The sequence below is a fragment of the Ranitomeya imitator genome, chromosome 10, assembly GCF_032444005.1.
Source record: "Ranitomeya imitator isolate aRanImi1 chromosome 10, aRanImi1.pri, whole genome shotgun sequence".
NCBI lineage: Eukaryota > Metazoa > Chordata > Amphibia > Anura > Dendrobatidae > Ranitomeya > Ranitomeya imitator.
In genome coordinates this window covers 4,311,406-4,329,231 of record NC_091291.1, presented here as the reverse complement: position 1 = coordinate 4,329,231, position 17,826 = coordinate 4,311,406, and the positions used below count along the sequence as shown (strand labels likewise).

At 56.0% G+C, this 17,826-nt stretch overlaps 1 protein-coding gene and 1 long non-coding RNA gene across 3 annotated transcripts; one reads left to right on the top strand and one right to left on the bottom strand.

The window, feature by feature from the left end:
- The first annotated feature begins 1,799 nt into the window (after positions 1-1,799).
- Positions 1,800-17,085, top strand: MFAP2 (microfibril associated protein 2). 2 transcript variants are annotated; one of them, XM_069742067.1, is made up of 9 exons: positions 1,800-1,934; positions 12,630-12,687; positions 12,809-12,859; positions 13,328-13,354; positions 13,466-13,612; positions 14,196-14,234; positions 14,518-14,605; positions 16,270-16,343; positions 16,567-17,085. In XM_069742067.1, exons 2-9 carry the CDS (start codon positions 12,651-12,653, stop codon positions 16,668-16,670), a joined length of 567 nt encoding a protein of 188 aa, XP_069598168.1. In that variant the 5' UTR covers positions 1,800-1,934; positions 12,630-12,650; the 3' UTR covers positions 16,671-17,085. The 2 variants fall into 2 exon arrangements, with proteins under 2 accessions (XP_069598168.1, XP_069598169.1); XM_069742068.1 differs by having other exon boundaries at positions 1,815-1,934; positions 13,469-13,612.
- Positions 7,369-11,790, bottom strand: LOC138651196 (uncharacterized). The gene is made up of 2 exons (XR_011315451.1): positions 11,050-11,790; positions 7,369-7,732 (listed from the first exon to the last, which is right to left on the bottom strand). It is a non-coding gene; the product is annotated as an uncharacterized lncRNA (long non-coding RNA).
- Positions 17,086-17,826: the final 741 nt, after the last annotated feature.

Below are 17,826 nucleotides of genomic sequence, written 5' to 3'. Positions count from 1 at the left end.
AGGAGGTGGAGGAGCGATGCTCTGCAGAGAGGTCAGTGGTGTAATAATCTGCAGGATATATCACTCTGTATCTGTCAGGAGGTGGAGGAGCGATGCTCTGCAGAGAGGTCAGTGGTGTAATAATCTGCATGATATATCACTGTGTACCTGTCAGGAGGTGGAGGAGCGATGCTCTGCAGAGAGGTCAGTGGTGTAATAATCTGCAGGATATATCAGTATGTATCTGTCAGGAGGTGGAGGAGCGATGCTCTGCAGAGAGGTCAGTGGTGTAATAATCTGCAGGATATATCACTGTGTATCTGTCAGGAGGTGGAGGAGCGATGCTCTGCAGAGAGGTCAGTGGTGTAATAATCTGCAGGATATATCACTGTGTATCTGTCAGGAGGTGGAGGAGCGATGCTCTGCAGAGAGGTCAGTGGTGTAATAATCTGCAGGATATATCACTATGTATCTGTCAGGAGGTGGAGGAGCGATGCTCTGCAGAGAGGTCAGTGGTGTAATAATCTGCAGGATATATCACTCTGTATCTGTCAGGAGGTGGAGGAGCGATGCTCTGCAGAGAGGTCAGTGGTGTAATAATCTGCAGGATATATCACTCTGTATCTGTCAGGAGGTGGAGGAGCGATGCTCTGCAGAGAGGTCAGTGGTGTAATAATCTGCAGGATATATCACTCTGTATGTGTCAGGAGGTGGAGGAGCGATGCTCTGCAGAGAGGTCAGTGGTGTAATAATCTGCAGGATATATCACTGTGTATCTGTCAGGAGGTGGAGGAGCGATGCTCTGCAGAGAGGTCAGTGGTGTAATAATCTGCAGGATATATCAGTATGTATCTGTCAGGAGGTGGAGGAGCGATGCTCTGCAGAGAGGTCAGTGGTGTAATAATCTGCAGGATAGATCACTATGTATCTGTCAGGAGATGGAGGAGCGATGCTCTGCAGTGAGGTCAGTGGTGTAACAATCTGCAGGATATATCACTGTGTACCTGTCAGGAGGTGGAGGAGCGATGCTCTGCAGAGAGGTCAGTGGTGTAATAATCTGCAGGATATATCAGTATGTATCTGTCAGGAGGTGGAGGAGCGATGCTCTGCAGAGAGGTCAGTGGTGTAATAATCTGCAGGATATATCACTGTGTATCTGTCAGGAGGTGGAGGAGCGATGCTCTGCAGAGAGGTCAGTGGTGTAATAATCTGCAGAATATATCACTGTGTATCTGTCAGGAGGTGGAGGAGCGATGCTCTGCAGAGAGGTCAGTGGTGTAATAATCTGCAGGATATATCACTATGTATCTGTCAGGAGGTGGAGGAGTGATGCTCTGCAGAGAGGTCAGTGGTGTAATAATCTGCAGGATATATCACTATGTATCTGTCAGGAGGTAGAGGAGCGATGCTCTGCAGAGAGGTCAGTGGTGTAATAATCTGCAGGATATATCACTCTGTATCTGTCAGGAGGTGGAGGAGCGCTGCTCTGCAGAGAGGTCAGTGGTGTAATAATCTGCAGGATATATCACTCTGTATCTGTCAGGAGGTGGAGGAGCGATGCTCTGCAGAGAGGTCAGTGGTGTAATAATCTGCAGGATATATCACCCGCATTTCCCTCTATCTCTATATAATAATACACTGGGCAATGAATGGTTTATGAATGATGAGACGCTGCTTTTTTCTGTACAGGGTGAATTATGCCCAGTATTGCCCATACAGTGGTGTTGGGGGTCCACCGTGGATTCCCCTGTTAGCCTGCGGGCCAGTCCGCACCTGGCTGTATCTGGGGGGGGTCAGGAGTTGACTCTTTCCTTGTGATTATCCTGTTTCTCTAGGACCCAGCGGAGCAGCGCGGATGATGTAGGGATTTGTCCCCTTGTGAGGAGCCTCAGAAATAGAGAAGATCAAGAGACTGCGAGAGCGAAGAGAGCCGGAGCCCACAGCACTACCCTCTGGTAAGACCCCCAGGACAAGACCCCCAGACTCTGCTGTCCCCCAGGATAGGACCCCCAAACTATGCTGCCCTCCAGGACAGGACCTCCAGACTTTTTTGTTCCCCAGCCCAGGTCCCTTAGGCACTGCTACTCCTATGAGATGACCACCCAGACATGGCTGCCCCCCAGGACAGGACCACCCAAATTCTGCTACTCCCAGGCAGGACCCCAGACTGTGTGTCCCCCACCTGGACAGGACCCTGGAATATTCTCCCAGCACAGAATCCCGATTTTGCCATCATCCAACACAGGACCCCCAGACTCTACGACCCCCAGCACAGGACCCCCAGACTCTACGACCCCCAGCACAGGACCCCCAGACTCAAGGACCCCCAGACTCTACGACCCCTAGCACAGGACCCCCAGACTCAAGGACCCCCAGACTCTACGACCCCCCCCCCCTTCCCCCAGCACAGGACCCCCAGACTCTACGACACCCCCCCCCACACAGGACCCCCAAACTCTACTACCCCGAGCACAGGACCCCCAGGCTCTACGACCCCCAGCACAGGACCCCCAGACTCTATGACCCCCAGCACAGGACCCCCAGACTCTACGACCCCCCCCCCCCGCACAGGACCCCCAGACTCTACGACCCTCCCCCCCCCGCACAGGACCCCCACACTCTACGATATCCCCCCCACACAGGACCCCCAGACTCTACGACCCCCCCCCCCCCGCACAGGACCCCCACACTCTACGATATCCCCCCCGCACAGGACCCCCAGACTCTACGATATCCCCCCCGCACAGGACCCCCAGACTCTACGACCCCCCCCCCCCGCACAGGACCCCCACACTCTACGATATCTCCCCCGCACAGGACCCCCAGACTCTACGATATCCCCCTCGCAGAGGACCCCCAGACTCTACGACCCCCAGCACAGGACCCCCAGACTCTACGATATCCCCCTCGCACAGGACCCCCAGACTCTACAACCCCCAGCACAGGACCCCCAGACTGTACGATATCCCCCTCGCACAGGACCCCTAGACTCTACGCCCCCCCCCCCGCACAGGACCCCCAGACTCTACTACCCCCAGCACAGGACCCCCGGCTCAGTTGCCCCCGGACAGCCCGCACTGTTGCAGTTGGGGGTCTCTGTGTTGGGGTCTCATTCATTTCTATTTTGTGATTTCATTGAATGTATCAGATTTGCGCTACATTGTAACAATCACTGCTGGCCCCGCCCCCTCATCTACATACTCATTACTATTCACAGACAGGACATTGATATCTCCATATAAGGGACATCCGCGTCATTAACCCCTTAGTGTCACTCCCTGGTGCATTGTGGGCTGTGGCGGTTTGGGGGGCAATGGTTCCCCCATAAACTCTGCATTGTTCTGGTGTCCCTGGGTTCAGTTTATGGGATCTATAGGGGGTTCTGTAGAGTTCAGAGTTTTCTGGGGTCTCCGGTGCCCCCTCCCCGCCGCCGCCTGTAATTAGTTTGTCTTCCTGGGCAGCTGCCAAGTCCTGAATTTTGTCTGTTTTTTGCCTTTTATCCCCTTGTTCACAGCTGGAAAAGTATAAAAGGGAATGAGGGGGGTGGGGGGTGGGGGCTGGGAGGGTGGGCTGTCCTGGGTTTTGGATGGGGGGTTAGAGGGGGATTTGCTGATGAATCCCAGATGTTTCCATCCTGTATGAACCACAAAATGAAGGGAACAAAGGCTTCCTGTACTTGTGAGGGGCGCAGGGGTGGGAGCGTTGTGGGGGTGCGAGGTCTGGGGGGGTGTTGTGGGGTGCGAGGTCTGGGGGGGTGTTGTGGGGGTGCAAGGTCTGGGGGGGGGGTGTTGTGGGGGTGCGATGTCTGGGGGGGTGTTGTGGGGGTGCGATGTCTGGGGGGGTGTTGTGGGGGTGCGAGGTCTGGGGGGGTGTTGTGGGGGTGCAAGGTCTGGGGGGGTGTTGTGAAGGTGCAATGTCTGGGGGCGTTGTGGGGGTGCGAGGTCTGGGGGGTGTTGTGGGGGTGCAATGGCTGGGGGTGCGAGAGTTGTGGGCTAGGGATGCAGGGGTTGTAGGGTGCGGGCTCAGGGGGCTCCCGGGGCTGGGGATTGTAGGGTGCGGGCTCAGGGGGCTCCCGGGGCTGGGGGTTGTAGGGTGCGGGCTCAGGGGGCTCCCGGGGCAGGGGGTTGTAGGGTGCGGGCTCAGGGGGCTCCCGGGGCAGGGGGTTGTAGGGTGCGGGCTCAGGGGGCTCCCGGGGCTGGGGGTTGTAGGGTGCGGGCTCAGGGGGCTCCCGGGGCAGGGGGTTGTAGGGTGCGGGCTCAGGGGGCTCCCGGGGCAGGGGGTTGTAGGGTGCGGGCTCAGAGGGCTCCCGGGGCTGGGGGTTGTAGGGTGCGGGCTCAGGGGGCTCCCGGGGCAGGGGGTTGTAGGGTGCGGGCTCAGGGGGCTCCCGGGGCTGGGGGTTGTAGGGTGCGGGCTCAGGGGGCTCCCGGGGCAGGGGGTTGTAGGGTGCGGGCTCAGGGGGCTCCCGGGGCTGGGGGTTGTAGGGTGCGGGCTCAGGGGGCTCCCGGGGCTGGGGGTTGTAGGGTGCGGGCTCAGGGGGCTCCCGGGGCTGGGGGTTGTAAGGTGCGGGCTCAGGGGGCTCCCGGGGCTGGGGGTTGTAGGGTGCGGGCTCAGGGGGCTCCCGGGGCTGGGGGTTGTAGGGTGCGGGCTCAGGGGGCTCCCGGGGCAGGGGGTTGTAGGGTGCGGGCTCAGGGGGCTCCCGGGGCTGGGGGTTGTAGGGTGCGGGCTCAGGGGGCTACCGGGGCTGGGGGTTGTAGGGTGCGGGCTCAGGGGGCTCCCGGGGCTGGGGGTTGTAGGGTGCGGGCTCAGGGGGCTCCCGGGGCTGGGGGTTGTAGGGTGCGGGCTCAGGGGGCTCCCGGGGCTGGGGGTTGTAGGGTGCGGGCTCAGGGGGCTACCGGGGCTGGGGGTTGTAGGGTGCGGGCTCAGGGGGCTCCCGGGGCTGGGGGTTGTAGGGTGCGGGCTCAGGGGGCTCCCGGGGCTGGGGGTTGTAGGGTGCGGGCTCAGGGGGCTCCCGGGGCTGGGGGTTGTAGGGTGCGGGCTCAGGGGGCTCCCGGGGCTGGGGGTTGTAGGGTGCGGGGGTCACCAGCACATGGAGCCTCCGCAGCAGCTGACCGGACACCATATGTCCACCTCTGACACCTCTGTACACGGCTGTGAGCTCCACCTGCCGACACCTGTGCCGTGATCGGGGTCCAGGCAGGGACATAATTATGGGGTCCCTGCGGTTTCCATCCCATTCCTCAGTGACAGGAGGAGGTATATTTTGTGGATCTATTGCGTCCCACCATGAAGATACCTAATGTGCGGGGTCTTGGGGTCCACAATAAGGAGCTGATCATTAGAGACAAGAAGTCACACGACGCTTCTTACTGACCCTCACAGATGGTTGATGGGACGAGTCCGTGCGGCTCCTGGGCGGGGGGCTTTCTTCTGGGGTCCTGGTTGGCACTTGGATGCCACCATCTTTTTCTCCCTCCTGTTTGCAGGGTTTGTGTGACGAGCTGCCAGCAAGCAGCAAAATAAACCTGAGACCCCCCAAGTCTGGCAGCAAAAAATGGAAAATGTGACCTACAAGTGACTACCTGTGAGCGACATCGTGCCAGCGCCACCTGTGACTCCGGGAAGGGCGTGTAAACTTTCAGAAAAGACTGGAGAAAATAGAGGCCCAAAATATGATCCAATACATGTCCGACCGAATGTCATGTGACCGCGACCTTCACGTCTGACCTGATTGTGGCGATTAATAAGGTCGCTAGTTGCTCAGTACATGAAGCCCTAAAACACTATTGGCGCCACGTGCCTCAGCTGTGGGAGATCTGGGTGCCTCATCTGAGGCTGTGTGATGGGTCTATGGCTCTACGTGCCTCGTCTGAGGCTCTGTGGTGGGTCTGTGCCGGGTCTATGGCTCTGGCTGCCTCGTCTGATGCTCTGTGATGGGTCTATGGCTATAGTTGCCTCGTCTTAGGCCCTGTGGTTGGGTCTATGGCTCTGCGTGCCTCCGCTGAGGCCCTGTGGGGGTCTATGGCTCTAGGTGCCTCGTCTGAGGCCCTGTGGTTGTGTCTATGGCTCTGCGTGCCTCCGCTGAGGCCCTGTGGGGGTCTATGGCTCTAGGTGCCTCGTCTGAGGCCCTGTGGGGGTCTATGGCTCTGCGTGCCTCCGCTGAGGCCCTGTGGGGGTCTATGGCTCTAGGTGCCTCGTCTGAGGCCCTGTGGGGGTCTATGGCTCTGCGTGCCTCCGCTGAGGCCCTGTGGGGGTCTATGGCTCTAGTTGCCTCGGCTGATGCCCTGTGGGGGTCTATGGCTTTAGGTGCCTCATCTGAGGCCCTGTGGGGGTCTATGGCTCTAGGTGCCTCGTCTGAGGCTCTGTGGTGGGTCTATGGATCTAGGTGCCTCGTCTGAGGCCCTGTGGTGGGTCTGTGGCTCTGGGTGCCTCGTCTGAGGCTCTGTGGCCTTGTCTATGGCTCTAGGTGCCTCGTCTGAGGCTCTGTGGTGGGTCTATGGCTCTGGCTGCCTTGTCTGAGGCCCTGTGGGGGTCTATGGCTCTAGTTGCCTCGTTTTAGGCCCTGTGGTTGGGTCTATGGCTCTGCGTGCCTCGGCTGAGGCCCTGTGGGGGTCTATGGCTCTAGGTGCCTCGGCTGAGGCCCTGTGGGGGTCTATGGCTCTAGGTGCCTCATCTGAGGCCCTGTGGGGGTCTATGGCTCTAGGTGCCTCATCTGAGGCCCTGTGGGGGGTCTATGGCTCTAGGTGCCTCATCTGAGGCCCTGTGGTTGGCTCTATGGCTCTGCGTGCCTCCGCTGAGGCCCTGTGGGGGTCTATGGCTCTAGTTGCCTCGTCTGAGGCCCTGTGGGGGTCTATGGCTCTAGGTGCCTCGTCTGTGGGTCTGAATGTGACCAGCGCGGGGTCTTGTCTGGACTCGCTGTGCTGCGGGGGCTACAGGATTTGGCTTTCCTCCAGCCTTCTCTGAACTTCCCGGATAATAACATAAACTGCTCACATTACCGTCAGGATCGTGTTATGTCTGCGCCGGTGGGAGTCGAACGTTAGCGCTGCGGGCGTACAGTATCGCCCTGTATTGTTGCAGGTGGAGTATAACCCCCAGCATGCAGGTGATCACTACTGAGCTGTGAGATGTACATGGGTTTGCAGCCTTAACACTGCTGGTTGTACAGCGCTGTGCAAAAGTCTTAGGCAGGTGTGGGGAAAAAAATGCTGCAGAGTAAGAAATCATCCACAATGCACCACGTTCCAAATTATTCTGCAGATTTTATGTCGCTGCCATAAAGATGTCATTTTTTTGTTTTTCTCATAACCTCAATGAGGGTCTTTGTCTTGGGGTCTTTAAATCACTGACTTCAGTCAGACTCCTGTGATAATTAGTTGTCAGGTGCCCAACGAAAGGAAAACTCTTTAAGATGAATATTACACATTAATGAACAGCCACAGGTTTCCTGCAATATGTGAAAGAAAAAGGATCTCTGCTGCCGAAAAACGTCACAAACGTAATGCCGCGGACAAGGTGAGAAAACATTAGATAATTCACAGAAACCTAATCACGATCAATCATCGTACTATGAAGAGATGCAGCTGATGCAGAGCACAGACGATATATGCAGATAAAGGCATAATGAAGAAGGTTCCTGCAGATAAAGACATAATGAGCAAGGTTCCTTGAGCTAAAGACATAATGAGGATGGTTCATGCTGATAAAGGCATAATGAAGAAGGGTCCTGAAGATGAAGACATAATGAGGAATGTTCCTGCAGATAAAGACATAATGAGGAAGGTTACTGCCAGAAAAATGCATCAGATCAAGAGAACATCTGCTAAAATCCAATTACCAAGCAGCAGACAGGTATGTGAAGCTGCGCAAGCCGCTGGAGTCTGCAAACTCAAGGTGTAGGATCCTCCAAAGGCAGCAGTGAGCATAAACATACTATTTGGCATCCCCTAAATGATGCTCACAAGCAGAAATGGCTCGATAGGCCCTGACATGCATAAAGACTCATTATAAACCAGCCATGTTTAGTGATGATTAGGGATGAACGAATATACTCGTTACTCGAGATTTCCCGAGCATGCTCGGGTGACTTCCGAGTATTTTTTAGTGCTCAGAGATTTAGTTTTCCTCAAGAGTATATTCGCTCATCACTAGTGATGATGCTGTACAACCCTGGATGGTCTAGATGTATGGAGTAGTGGATGGTTGGTGGACGGCAACCATGAGCCAACAAGGCAGTGATATCAACCTGGGACGGAGTCATGTTTAGGCCATAATCAGGGAAAGAGCTGGTAGACCCTTTAGGGTCCCTGAAGGTGTAAAAGTGACCTCAATGCCCCATCTACCGCTCACAATGCCCCTTCTCCTTCTGACAATTCCCTGTCTCCTTCTGACAATTCCCTGTCTCCTGCTGACAATGCCTTGTCTCCTGACAATGCCTCGTCTCCTGCTGACAATGCCTCGTCTCCTGCTGACAATAGCTCGTCTCCTGCTGACAATGGCTCGTCTCCTGCTGACAGTGCCCATCTCCTGCTCACAATGTCCCTTCTCCTGCTGACAATGTCCCTTCTCCTGCTGACAATGCCCCGTCTCCTGCTGACAATGCCCCGTCTCCTGCTGACAATGTCCCATCTCCTGCTGACAGTGCCCATCTCCTGCTCACAATGTCCCTCCTCCTGCTGACAATTCCCCGTCTCCTGCTGACAATGCCTCGTCTCCTGCTGACAGTGCTCATCTCCTGCTCACAATGTCCCTCCTCCTGCTGACAATTCCCTGTCTCCTGCTGACAATGTCCCTTCTCCTGCTGACAATGCCCCGTCTCCTGCTGACAATGTCCCATCTCATGCTGCAGGGAAACCTCTGATTCATTGGCTGCTATGGGCATAAAGGAGAGAGACTCATGGTGTGGCCACCACCCTCCCCTGACCTCAGCCTTATTGAGAACCTCTGGAGTATCCTCAGCAGAAGATCTGTGAGGGTGGGGGGACGATCACATTAGAACAGCAGCTCTGTGGGCGATTCTGATATCATGAGGATAATTTCAGGCAGAAACTCTCCAAAAACTCCCAAGATCAATAGATGCAGAATTGTGGCGGAGAAATCCCAGAAGCTCCGATGTGACATGGACTCGGCCTAAGGAGATTTATGGTGGAAAAGCTTCTGATGTCAGTAATGTGATGTCATAAAAAGCCCCACTCCAGTGTTTTTCTTTATTGCACCATTAGAATGGGACTGTAAACGTGAGTCCTCGTCTCATACTCCCCTTCCAGCGTTTGTGTCTTTTCACCGCCGCTCCCTTGATTTCTGGCGAAAAGTGACCAACCTGCAGCTCCAGTGTTTCATAGAGCTGCGCGAAGGTCACTTTTCAATATAAGTCTATGAGAGCCTCGTTCTGTCCTCCTTCAGGCCGCATTATGTCCTTGTTCTGGCCTCTTCTGGCCTCATTCTGACCTCTTTTTGGCCTGTTTTGGCCTCATTATGTCCTCGTTCTGGCCTCATGATGTCCTCATTCTGGCCTCTTCTGGCCTGTTTTGGCCTGTTTTGGCCTCATTATGTCTTCGTTCTGGCCTCTTCTGGCCTGTTTTGGCCTCATTATGTCCTCATTCTGGCCTCTTCTGGCCTGTTTTGGCCTCATTATGTCCTCGTTCTGGCCTCTTCTGGCCTGTTTTGGCCTCATTATGTCCTCGTTCTGGCCTCTTCTGGCCTGTTTTGGCCTCATTATGTCCTCGTTCTGGCCACATTGTGACCTCTTCTGTCCTCATTCTGGCCTCCTTATGTTCGTGTTCTGGCCTCTTTTTGGCCTCTTCTGGCCACGTTCTGGCTCTCCTAGACTTGTATTGAGAACTTGGGATGTAACTTCTGACTTCCAGCCAGTCAGAAGCTACTGTCACAAGATGGAGCCGCAGGATCGGATCAGCCGTGAAAAATGGTGAAGACACCAAAAGGTGACTGGAGGCCGGGGGGGCTTCAATGGAAAGCGCCACTCCAGAGGGGCAAGAAAACACCGGCTGCAGATCCCGCAAATCACCGTTCTCAGTTCTTTACAACCTATAAAATGTTTGGACTCTTGTTCTGCAGAAGAATTTGGAGCAGTGAAAAATCCAGTTGATTGGAAGATTAGTCCCATAAATGTGATTTATCTGATTAGTTTGTGCCGTTTCGTCTGTCTCTGTGGGGGGCCGCTAGATGCAGATGTGTGTAATGATGGACCCCCTCTGCCCTTGGGCACGATGCCCAGGATCTCGCTGGTAATGATTTCCTGAAACTTTGATCAGACGGCAAGAAAGAATCTGAGGGAGGATGCGAAGTAATGAGCGACGGAGGGGAAAAATGGGGTAATGACAGGGGTAGGGGCGGATGGGGTCACACATGGGGGGTGGGGGGAGACATGGGGTAATGACAGGGGTAGTGGCTGACGAGGTCACACGTGGGGGGAGGGGAGACATGGGGTGTCACAGATCACACCACTGAATATGTCAGGGATCCCACCACTATGTCATAGTACACGGGGAAGATACCTTTATTATCCCCACCAATCACACCAATTTGTCACAAACCGGGGTTGTTTGGTTCCTTCTGAAGGGGATTTATCTATATCCCACTTCCCAGTTCTGGTTTGGAACTTGCATCTCTCTGGCGTCCCCCGTACCCTTAGGTCAGTCAGGGTACTGCACCTAGGATAATTAGTCGCCAGACAGGCTGGCTGCTATGTACTGGCTATTGGGCACGCAGCAGCGATGGCAATTTAACTACTCCCACTCAGGCGGGAACAATAATTATCAACGCCGCCGTTGCTATAAAAGCCTTCCAAACGCACAGAACAAAGTATGCTGCCACCAGCTCCGATTTTCCAAGGATTAACGGGTCCGGAGCCAACCCAAATCAGTAGCGTAATTTACTTCAGAGGGCACAACAGTTCATTATAGAGCAAGGAGAGGCAAAGCTAGTAATTTCATATTTTACTCCAAAAAAAGGTAGGCAGTGTTTACAAAGTATAAAAGATATTATAAAGAAGACAAATCAAGTGTACAATACAATTACAAATAAAATGGGATTAAAACTGAAAAGAACACTTACAGGTCGTTATGCCATGTATCATCTTGGCTGGCCGTGTGCTGGGGGGAAGGGTGAGCATATATCCAGATGCATAGCACCCCTCTGTACAGCAGCAGGACCCCGAACAAAAGATGCTGCAAAAATGCTGTCTCACTAAGTCATTACTAGCCGGAAACCCAGGCACTCCCCCTGTGGTGAGATCACTTAGAGGCTGACAGCTCCCCTTTACTTATAATATGAAAACTATTTTTTATGCATATCTTGCTGTATGAATCTCGTATCAGGAAGACACGATGATCAGAATGTGCCCCACATCATGGAGATTCTTTTAAGTGTACACATGGAGTAATTACATGAACCGCTTACTGAGAAATCCGCACTTTGCACTCATTGCGTTTAGCTGCTAGTGCTTTCAGTGAGTGATGGATCTACCAATGGACATCCGGAATATGTAATGCTTATCTCTCTAGCCCAAATCGGTGCCAATATATATAACTTTAATCTAACAAAGAAGCATCAGGGCTTTACACCAGTTCCAACTAGTATTAGATGGAAGGGGGGAATGAGGAGTGTAGGGAGATCTGCTTGCAGCTTAGAGCAATAAAACTTCAGTAATTCTAGAGAGGGTTTTGAATTACACACATAGCAGCAGGCAGAGAAGAGGGGGGGTCATAATGGCCCACAGCGTCTGTTCTCTACTCTTGAATGTAGCAGAGCTCAGTGTGCGTGATAATACACAATCAAATACCTCAAGTTCCTGACATGGGGTAATGACAGGGGTAGGGGTGGATGGGGTCACATGTGGGGGGAGGGCACACATGGGGTAATGACAGGGGTAGGGGCAGACGGGGTCACACATGGGGGGAGGGGAGACATGGTGTAATGAGGGGTAGGGGCGGATGGGGTCACAGGTGGGGGAAGGGGAGACAAGGTGTAATGACGGGTAGGGGCGGACAGGGTCACAGGTGGGGGGAGGGGAGAAATGGGGTAATGACGGGGACAGGGGCAGACGGGTAACAGGTGGGGGGAGGGGAGACATGGGGTAATAATGGAGGTAGAGGCGGATGGGGTCACAGGTGGGGGAGGGGAGACATGGAGAAATGACAGGGGTAGGGGCGGACGGGTCACAGATGGGGAAGGGGAGACATGGGATAATAAGCGGGGGAGGGGTGGATGGGGTCACACATGGGGAGATAAGGGGTAATGACAGGATGTCTCTTCCATCAGAATGGGAATGGTTGCTGTTGATACAATGTAACAAGCGTCTCCTAGCAACCAGTTTGTCTCCTCCATTCTGTGTTCCAGGACCCAGGGCTCGATCATGTGATCACGGTAGCGTTCTGGCCGCCATGTCTTGGTCTCACAAGCTCGATCTTGGTGTACAAGACCCCCAGACTGTCCTTAGCGCCCCCTCATGTCTGTCAGTCCGCGCACCCCCAGGGTCTTCCCGTCTGCTGGCAGTTGTATGATGTTATGGGGGATCCCGGCACGGCTGTTGGTGAAGTCGGGGCACACGTTGTTGCTCGGGGGCTCACATTGTGCCGCGCTGCTGTGTGAGCGCTGCTCTGAGGGCATCGTTCATTCTGACTGTTATGTTCCAGGTCTGACCGCTTCCTGCCGCCATGCGTGCCGCTTGTCTTCTCATCCTTTGCATCCAGGGTAAGTGACGACCGTCACCAGCTGACGTTGCTGATCTCATCCAACATGGCGGCCCCCGCGGTCCGCTCCTGTACGGGGGCATCCGATATATAATGACCCCGTGTTCATTGTGTTTTTTCAGGAATTTGGGCTCAACAGTTTGAAGCAAATGCCCAATATGATGGCCCCACAGGTAAGAAGACGGCAGCACCCTGTGTACAATGCGCCCTCCTGCAGGAGACCCCTAAATAACTCCAGGGACACCCCCCCCCCCATTTGTATATATATGGAGCGTGTTACATTTAAAGGGCCGGCGCGATCCCCTGTCGGTAATTCTGGTGACTGAACTTTATTACACAATGGACAGTCCCATTAAAGGGGCGGTGAGAGATCGGGACGGGGTCTGTTTTACTGTCTACCGATCCTGTGAATTGGGCTGAGCTGTAGTACCGGCCATGGCCAGGAGCGGCGCCTTCCTCCCAGAGGTGGCAGGACGAATCTTGTGACATCAGGAGCCAGTGACGCCTGCGGATACCCGCGGTGTAGGGCGAGTCCTCAGCTCCCGCCTCTCATATATGGCAGCCCGGTCCCGGATATTTGGCTCCAGGCCCCGATATTTGGCTCTGGACCCTTATTTTACTGCTTCTCTTTTCTTTTTTAGAGGTTCCTTATTACTACGACTATGACGGTAAGTGCCCAGGGTGGGATCCCCGAGGGTCCCCTAATTACCACCCCATCGGCAGCGCTTGTATAATGAGCAGGAATGAGACCCTTACCCCTATTATCCCTGATTTCACAGTAGATCAGTCCGTGGCGCAGCAGCAGCCGAACTCGCACGTCCAGACCGGATTCCACATCCTGACCCAGCCCGATCTGCACCACTTTGAGTTTGTTCCTCAGCAACAGCAGCAAAACCAACAGGAGATCATCCCGGCGCCAACATTTGGTAAGAAAATGGAACTGCGGAACGTTCCACGTGACCCTGGTGATCTGCGGAGCGTTCCACGTGACCCTGGAGATCGGCGGAGCATTCCGCATGACCCCGGAGATCGGCGGAGCATTCCACGTGACTTTGGAGATCGGCGGAACGTTCCACATGACCCCAGAGATTGGTTGAATGTTCCATGTGACCCTGGAGATCGGCGGAACGTTCCACGTGACCTTGGAGATCGGCAGAATGTTCCACGTGACCCCGAAGATCGGCGGAGTGTTCCATGTGACCCCGGAGATCGGCGGAGCGTTCCACGTGACCCCGGAGATCGGCGGAGCGTTCCACGTGACCCCGGAGATCGGCGGAGCGTTCCACGTGACCCTGGAGATCGGCAGAACATTCCATGTGACCCCGGAGATCAGTGGAACGTTCACGTGATCCTGGTGATCGTCGGAATGTTCCGCGTGACCCCGGAGATCGGCGGAGCGTTCCGCGTGACCCCGGAGATCAGCGTTATGTTCCACATGACCCCGGAGATCGGCAGAACATTCCGTGTGACCTTGGAGATCGGCGCTGACTTGTTTGTCTCTCATTTCAGATAGTTATCAGACTGAACCGACAGAACCCGGACCCCTGGGTAAGTGAGCTGTGGCTCAATCCAGCCATAGACTGTACATTAATCGGGTGGATCTGGGGGTCTTGCAGGCCGTCTACCCCAGGTGTTGGGTGCCAGGGTATAAAAAAAGACAATAGACAGAGAAGGAGCGAGCCTCAACCAGCGGCCGGACCCAACATCCTGAGTTGTTATCTGCACATCCCCTCTGCCATGTGCAGAGCTGGAGGAGGACGGATTCATGTATAATGATGATGGATGAACGGTGATGATGATGATGATGGATAACACTGGTGTTCTCTCACAGATTGTCGTGAAGAGCAGTATCCCTGCACCCGCCTGTACTCTGTGCACAAACCCTGCAAGCAATGTCTAAACGGGATCTGCCTGTACAGGTGAGCAGCTGTGGTCAGCGGGGGAGGGGTGTGGATAAGCAGCACTGGTTCTGTTGGGGTCTGTATGTGGACAGTGGCTGAGCTCCTTGGGGGTGGGTGCATGGATATGGTGGCTGAGTTCCTTGGCGGTGGGTGCGTGGATATGGTGGCTGAGCTTGTTGGGGTTCGGTGCATGGAAAAGGTGGCTGATCTCATTGGGGGTGGGTGCATGGGTAAGATGGCTGAGTTCCTTGGGGGTGGATGCATGGATATGGTGGCTGAGCTTGCTGGGGTTCGGTGCATGGGTGAGGGGACTGAGCTCCTTGGGGGGTTCATACGTGGCTAAGGTGGCTATGCTCCTTTGGGGTGGGGCATGGCTAAGCGACTTGGGGTGGGGCTAAGGTGGTTGAGCTCCATGGGGTGATACATAGATCAGGTGGCTATGCTCCATGGGGGTGGGTGCATGGATGAGGTGACTTTACTCCTTGGCGGCAGGTGCGTGGCTTAGGTGACTGAGCCCATTGGGGGTGGATGCATGGCTAAGGAGGCTCTGCTCCTTGTGGGTATGGCTAAGGTGGCTGAGCTCCTTGGGGGTTGGTGTGTGGATGAGGTGGCTGTGCACCACTACGGCTGGTACATAGAAAAGGTGGCTGAGCCCCTTGGGGGTGGATGCATGGCTAAGGTGGCTGAGCTCCTTGGGGTTTGGTGTGTGGATAAGGTGGCTGTGCTCTGCTACGACTGGTGCGTGGGTAAGGTGGCTCTGCTCCTTGGTGGCAGGTGTGCGTGGGTAAGGTGGCTCTGCTCCTTGGTGGCAGGTGTGTGTGGGTGAGGTGGCCAAGCTCCTTGGTGGCGGGTGTGTGTGGGTGAGGTGGCAGAGCTCCTTGGTGGCAGGTGTGCGTAGGTGAGGTGGCCGAGCTCCTTGGTGGTGGGTGTGCATGGGTGAGGTGGCCAAGCTCCTTGGTGGTGGCTGTGTGGGTGAGGTGGCCGAGCTCCTTGGCGGTGGGTGTGCGTGGGTAAGGTGGCTCTGCTCCTTGGTGGCAGGTGTGCGTGGGTGAGGTGGCCGAGCTCCTTGGTGGTGGGTGTGCGTGGGTGAGGTGGCCGAGCTCCTTGGTTGCAGGTGTGCGTGGGTCAGGCGGCTGAGCTCTTTGGCGGCGGGTGTGTGAGGGTAAGGTGGCCGACCTCCTTGGTGGCGGGTGTGTGCGTGGGTGAGGTGGCTGAGCTCTTTGGCGGCGGGTGTGCGAGGGTAAGGTGGCCGACCTCCTTGGTGGCGGGTGTGTGCGTGGGTGAGGTGGCCGAGCTCTTTGGCGGCAGGTGTGTGTGTGCATGGGTGAGGTGGCTGAGCTCTTTGGCGGCGGGTGTGCGAGGGTAAGGTGGCCGACCTCCTTGGTGGCGGGTGTGTGCGTGGGTGAGGTGGCCGAGCTCTTTGGCGGCGGGTGTGTGCGTGGGTGAGGTGGCTGAGCTCTTTGGCGGCGGGTGTGCGAGGGTAAGGTGGCCGACCTCCTTGGTGGTGGGTGTGTGCGTGGGTGAGGTGGCCGAGCTCTTTGGCGGCGGTTGCGAGTACGTGGGTGAGGCGGCTGGTGTGTAGACTGGCATGTGGGTACGTTTTGGCCAGTGGCTCCGTCAAATTCTCCGGCTCCTCACTCTCCATCTCGGCTCCTCACCATTCTCGTCTTTTGTCTTTCCAGCCTACGGCGCATGTATGTGATCAACAAAGAGATCTGCATCCGTACGGTGTGCGCCCACGAGGAGCTCCTGAGAGGTGAGCGCGGCCCCTGGATGTTGCAGCCCCCTCATTCCTTATACACGATGTGCCACCAGATACCCTCATATGAACAATAGTGACACTCACCCCAATAAAGGGGGACTCCAACCAGGATTGGGGGGGCCGACGTCCAGGGTCTCCATTACAGTGTAACTGTCTGGTTCTGGTTTTTGCGCTGTCGGCCATGTTGGAGACATCACTCCCTCTCTTCTCCCCGCAGCTGACCTGTGCCGGGACAAGTTCCCCCGCTGCGGGGTGGTGGCGTCCAGTGGGCTGTGTCACTCGGTGGGAGCTCAGTGCACCAAGAGCTGCGGAGGCTGCTAGAAGAGGATGTGCCCCCAAGAGAAGCCGGCAGAGGCGCCCCGAGCCCTCATCAGTGTGATTACTGGACAGGCGGCTGGCGCCATTATATCCCCCATATGTTACTGTATTGTGCCACGGTCGGGGCGCGGTGGGCTCACGGCCTTCTGCCCAGCACACTGCACTGCGCCCCCGTATTCCTATGGACTCTGCTTGGGACTGGCTTCTCCGGCAGTCAGGGGTCCGGCCAGTCGCCGGTGGTCACTGTGTACTGTATGAGCTCCCGCTGCTCAGTCCTCGCGGGCTCCACTTCGTCCGGCCGCCGTCCCCCACCCGCCATGTTGTAGCCTCCGAGTCGCGATCCGCTCCACATTACGGGCCGATCACTTTTCTAATGTGTTTTGTATAAAAGAAAATAAAAGTGAAAATTTTTACCAGACGCCACGGAGAACGAGCCTGAATCTGGAGGCACGGCGGTGCATGAAAATGTGTGTGTGTGTGTGTGTGTGGGGGGGGGGGGGGCACAGGGAAACAGGGAGAGGACGGCAGCACAGGGAAACAGGGAGAGAACGGCAGCACAGGGAAACAGGGAGAGAACGGCAGCACAGGGAAACGTAAGGAGAGTACAGCGGCACAGGGAAACAGGGAGTACGGCGGCACAGGGAGAGTACGGCGGCACAGGGAAACGCAGGGAGAGTACGGCGGCGCATGAAAATGTGAGGGGAAGGCGGCACAGGGAAACGCGGGGAGTACGGCGGCACAGGGAAACGCGGGGAGTACGGCGGCACAGGGAAACACGGGGAGGGCACAGCGGCGCATGAAAATGAAGGGCACAGGGAAACGCGAGGAGAGTACGGCAGCACAGGGAAACATGGGGAGGGTACGGTGGCACAGGGAAATGCGGGTAGAGTACGACGGCACAGGGAAACGTGGGGAGGGCACAGCGGCGCATGAAAATGTGGGGGGCACAGCGGCACAGGGAAACGCAGGGAGAGTACGGCGGCACAGGGAAACATGGGGAGGGCACAGGGAAACGCGGGGAGAGTACGGCAGCACAGGGAAACACGCATGGAGGAGTGGGGGTTAAGTAGTGTAGGTCTCTGCCCATACCTAAAACAAAGGACAGTTTCTTTTGTCATCACCAGGGGGCGGGGCTGACAACCTCTCACAGTGCACGGGA

Bases quoted from the DNA above. Each gene is read 5' to 3' on its own strand.
- MFAP2 (XM_069742067.1), top strand. From the start codon at position 12,651: ATGCGTGCCGCTTGTCTTCTCATCCTTTGCATCCAGG. The intron at 13,355-13,465 runs GTAAGTGCCCAG...CTGATTTCACAG, and splicing joins TTATTACTACGACTATGACG to TAGATCAGTCCGTGGCGCAG. The intron at 14,606-16,269 runs GTGAGCAGCTGT...TTGTCTTTCCAG, and splicing joins AACGGGATCTGCCTGTACAG to CCTACGGCGCATGTATGTGA.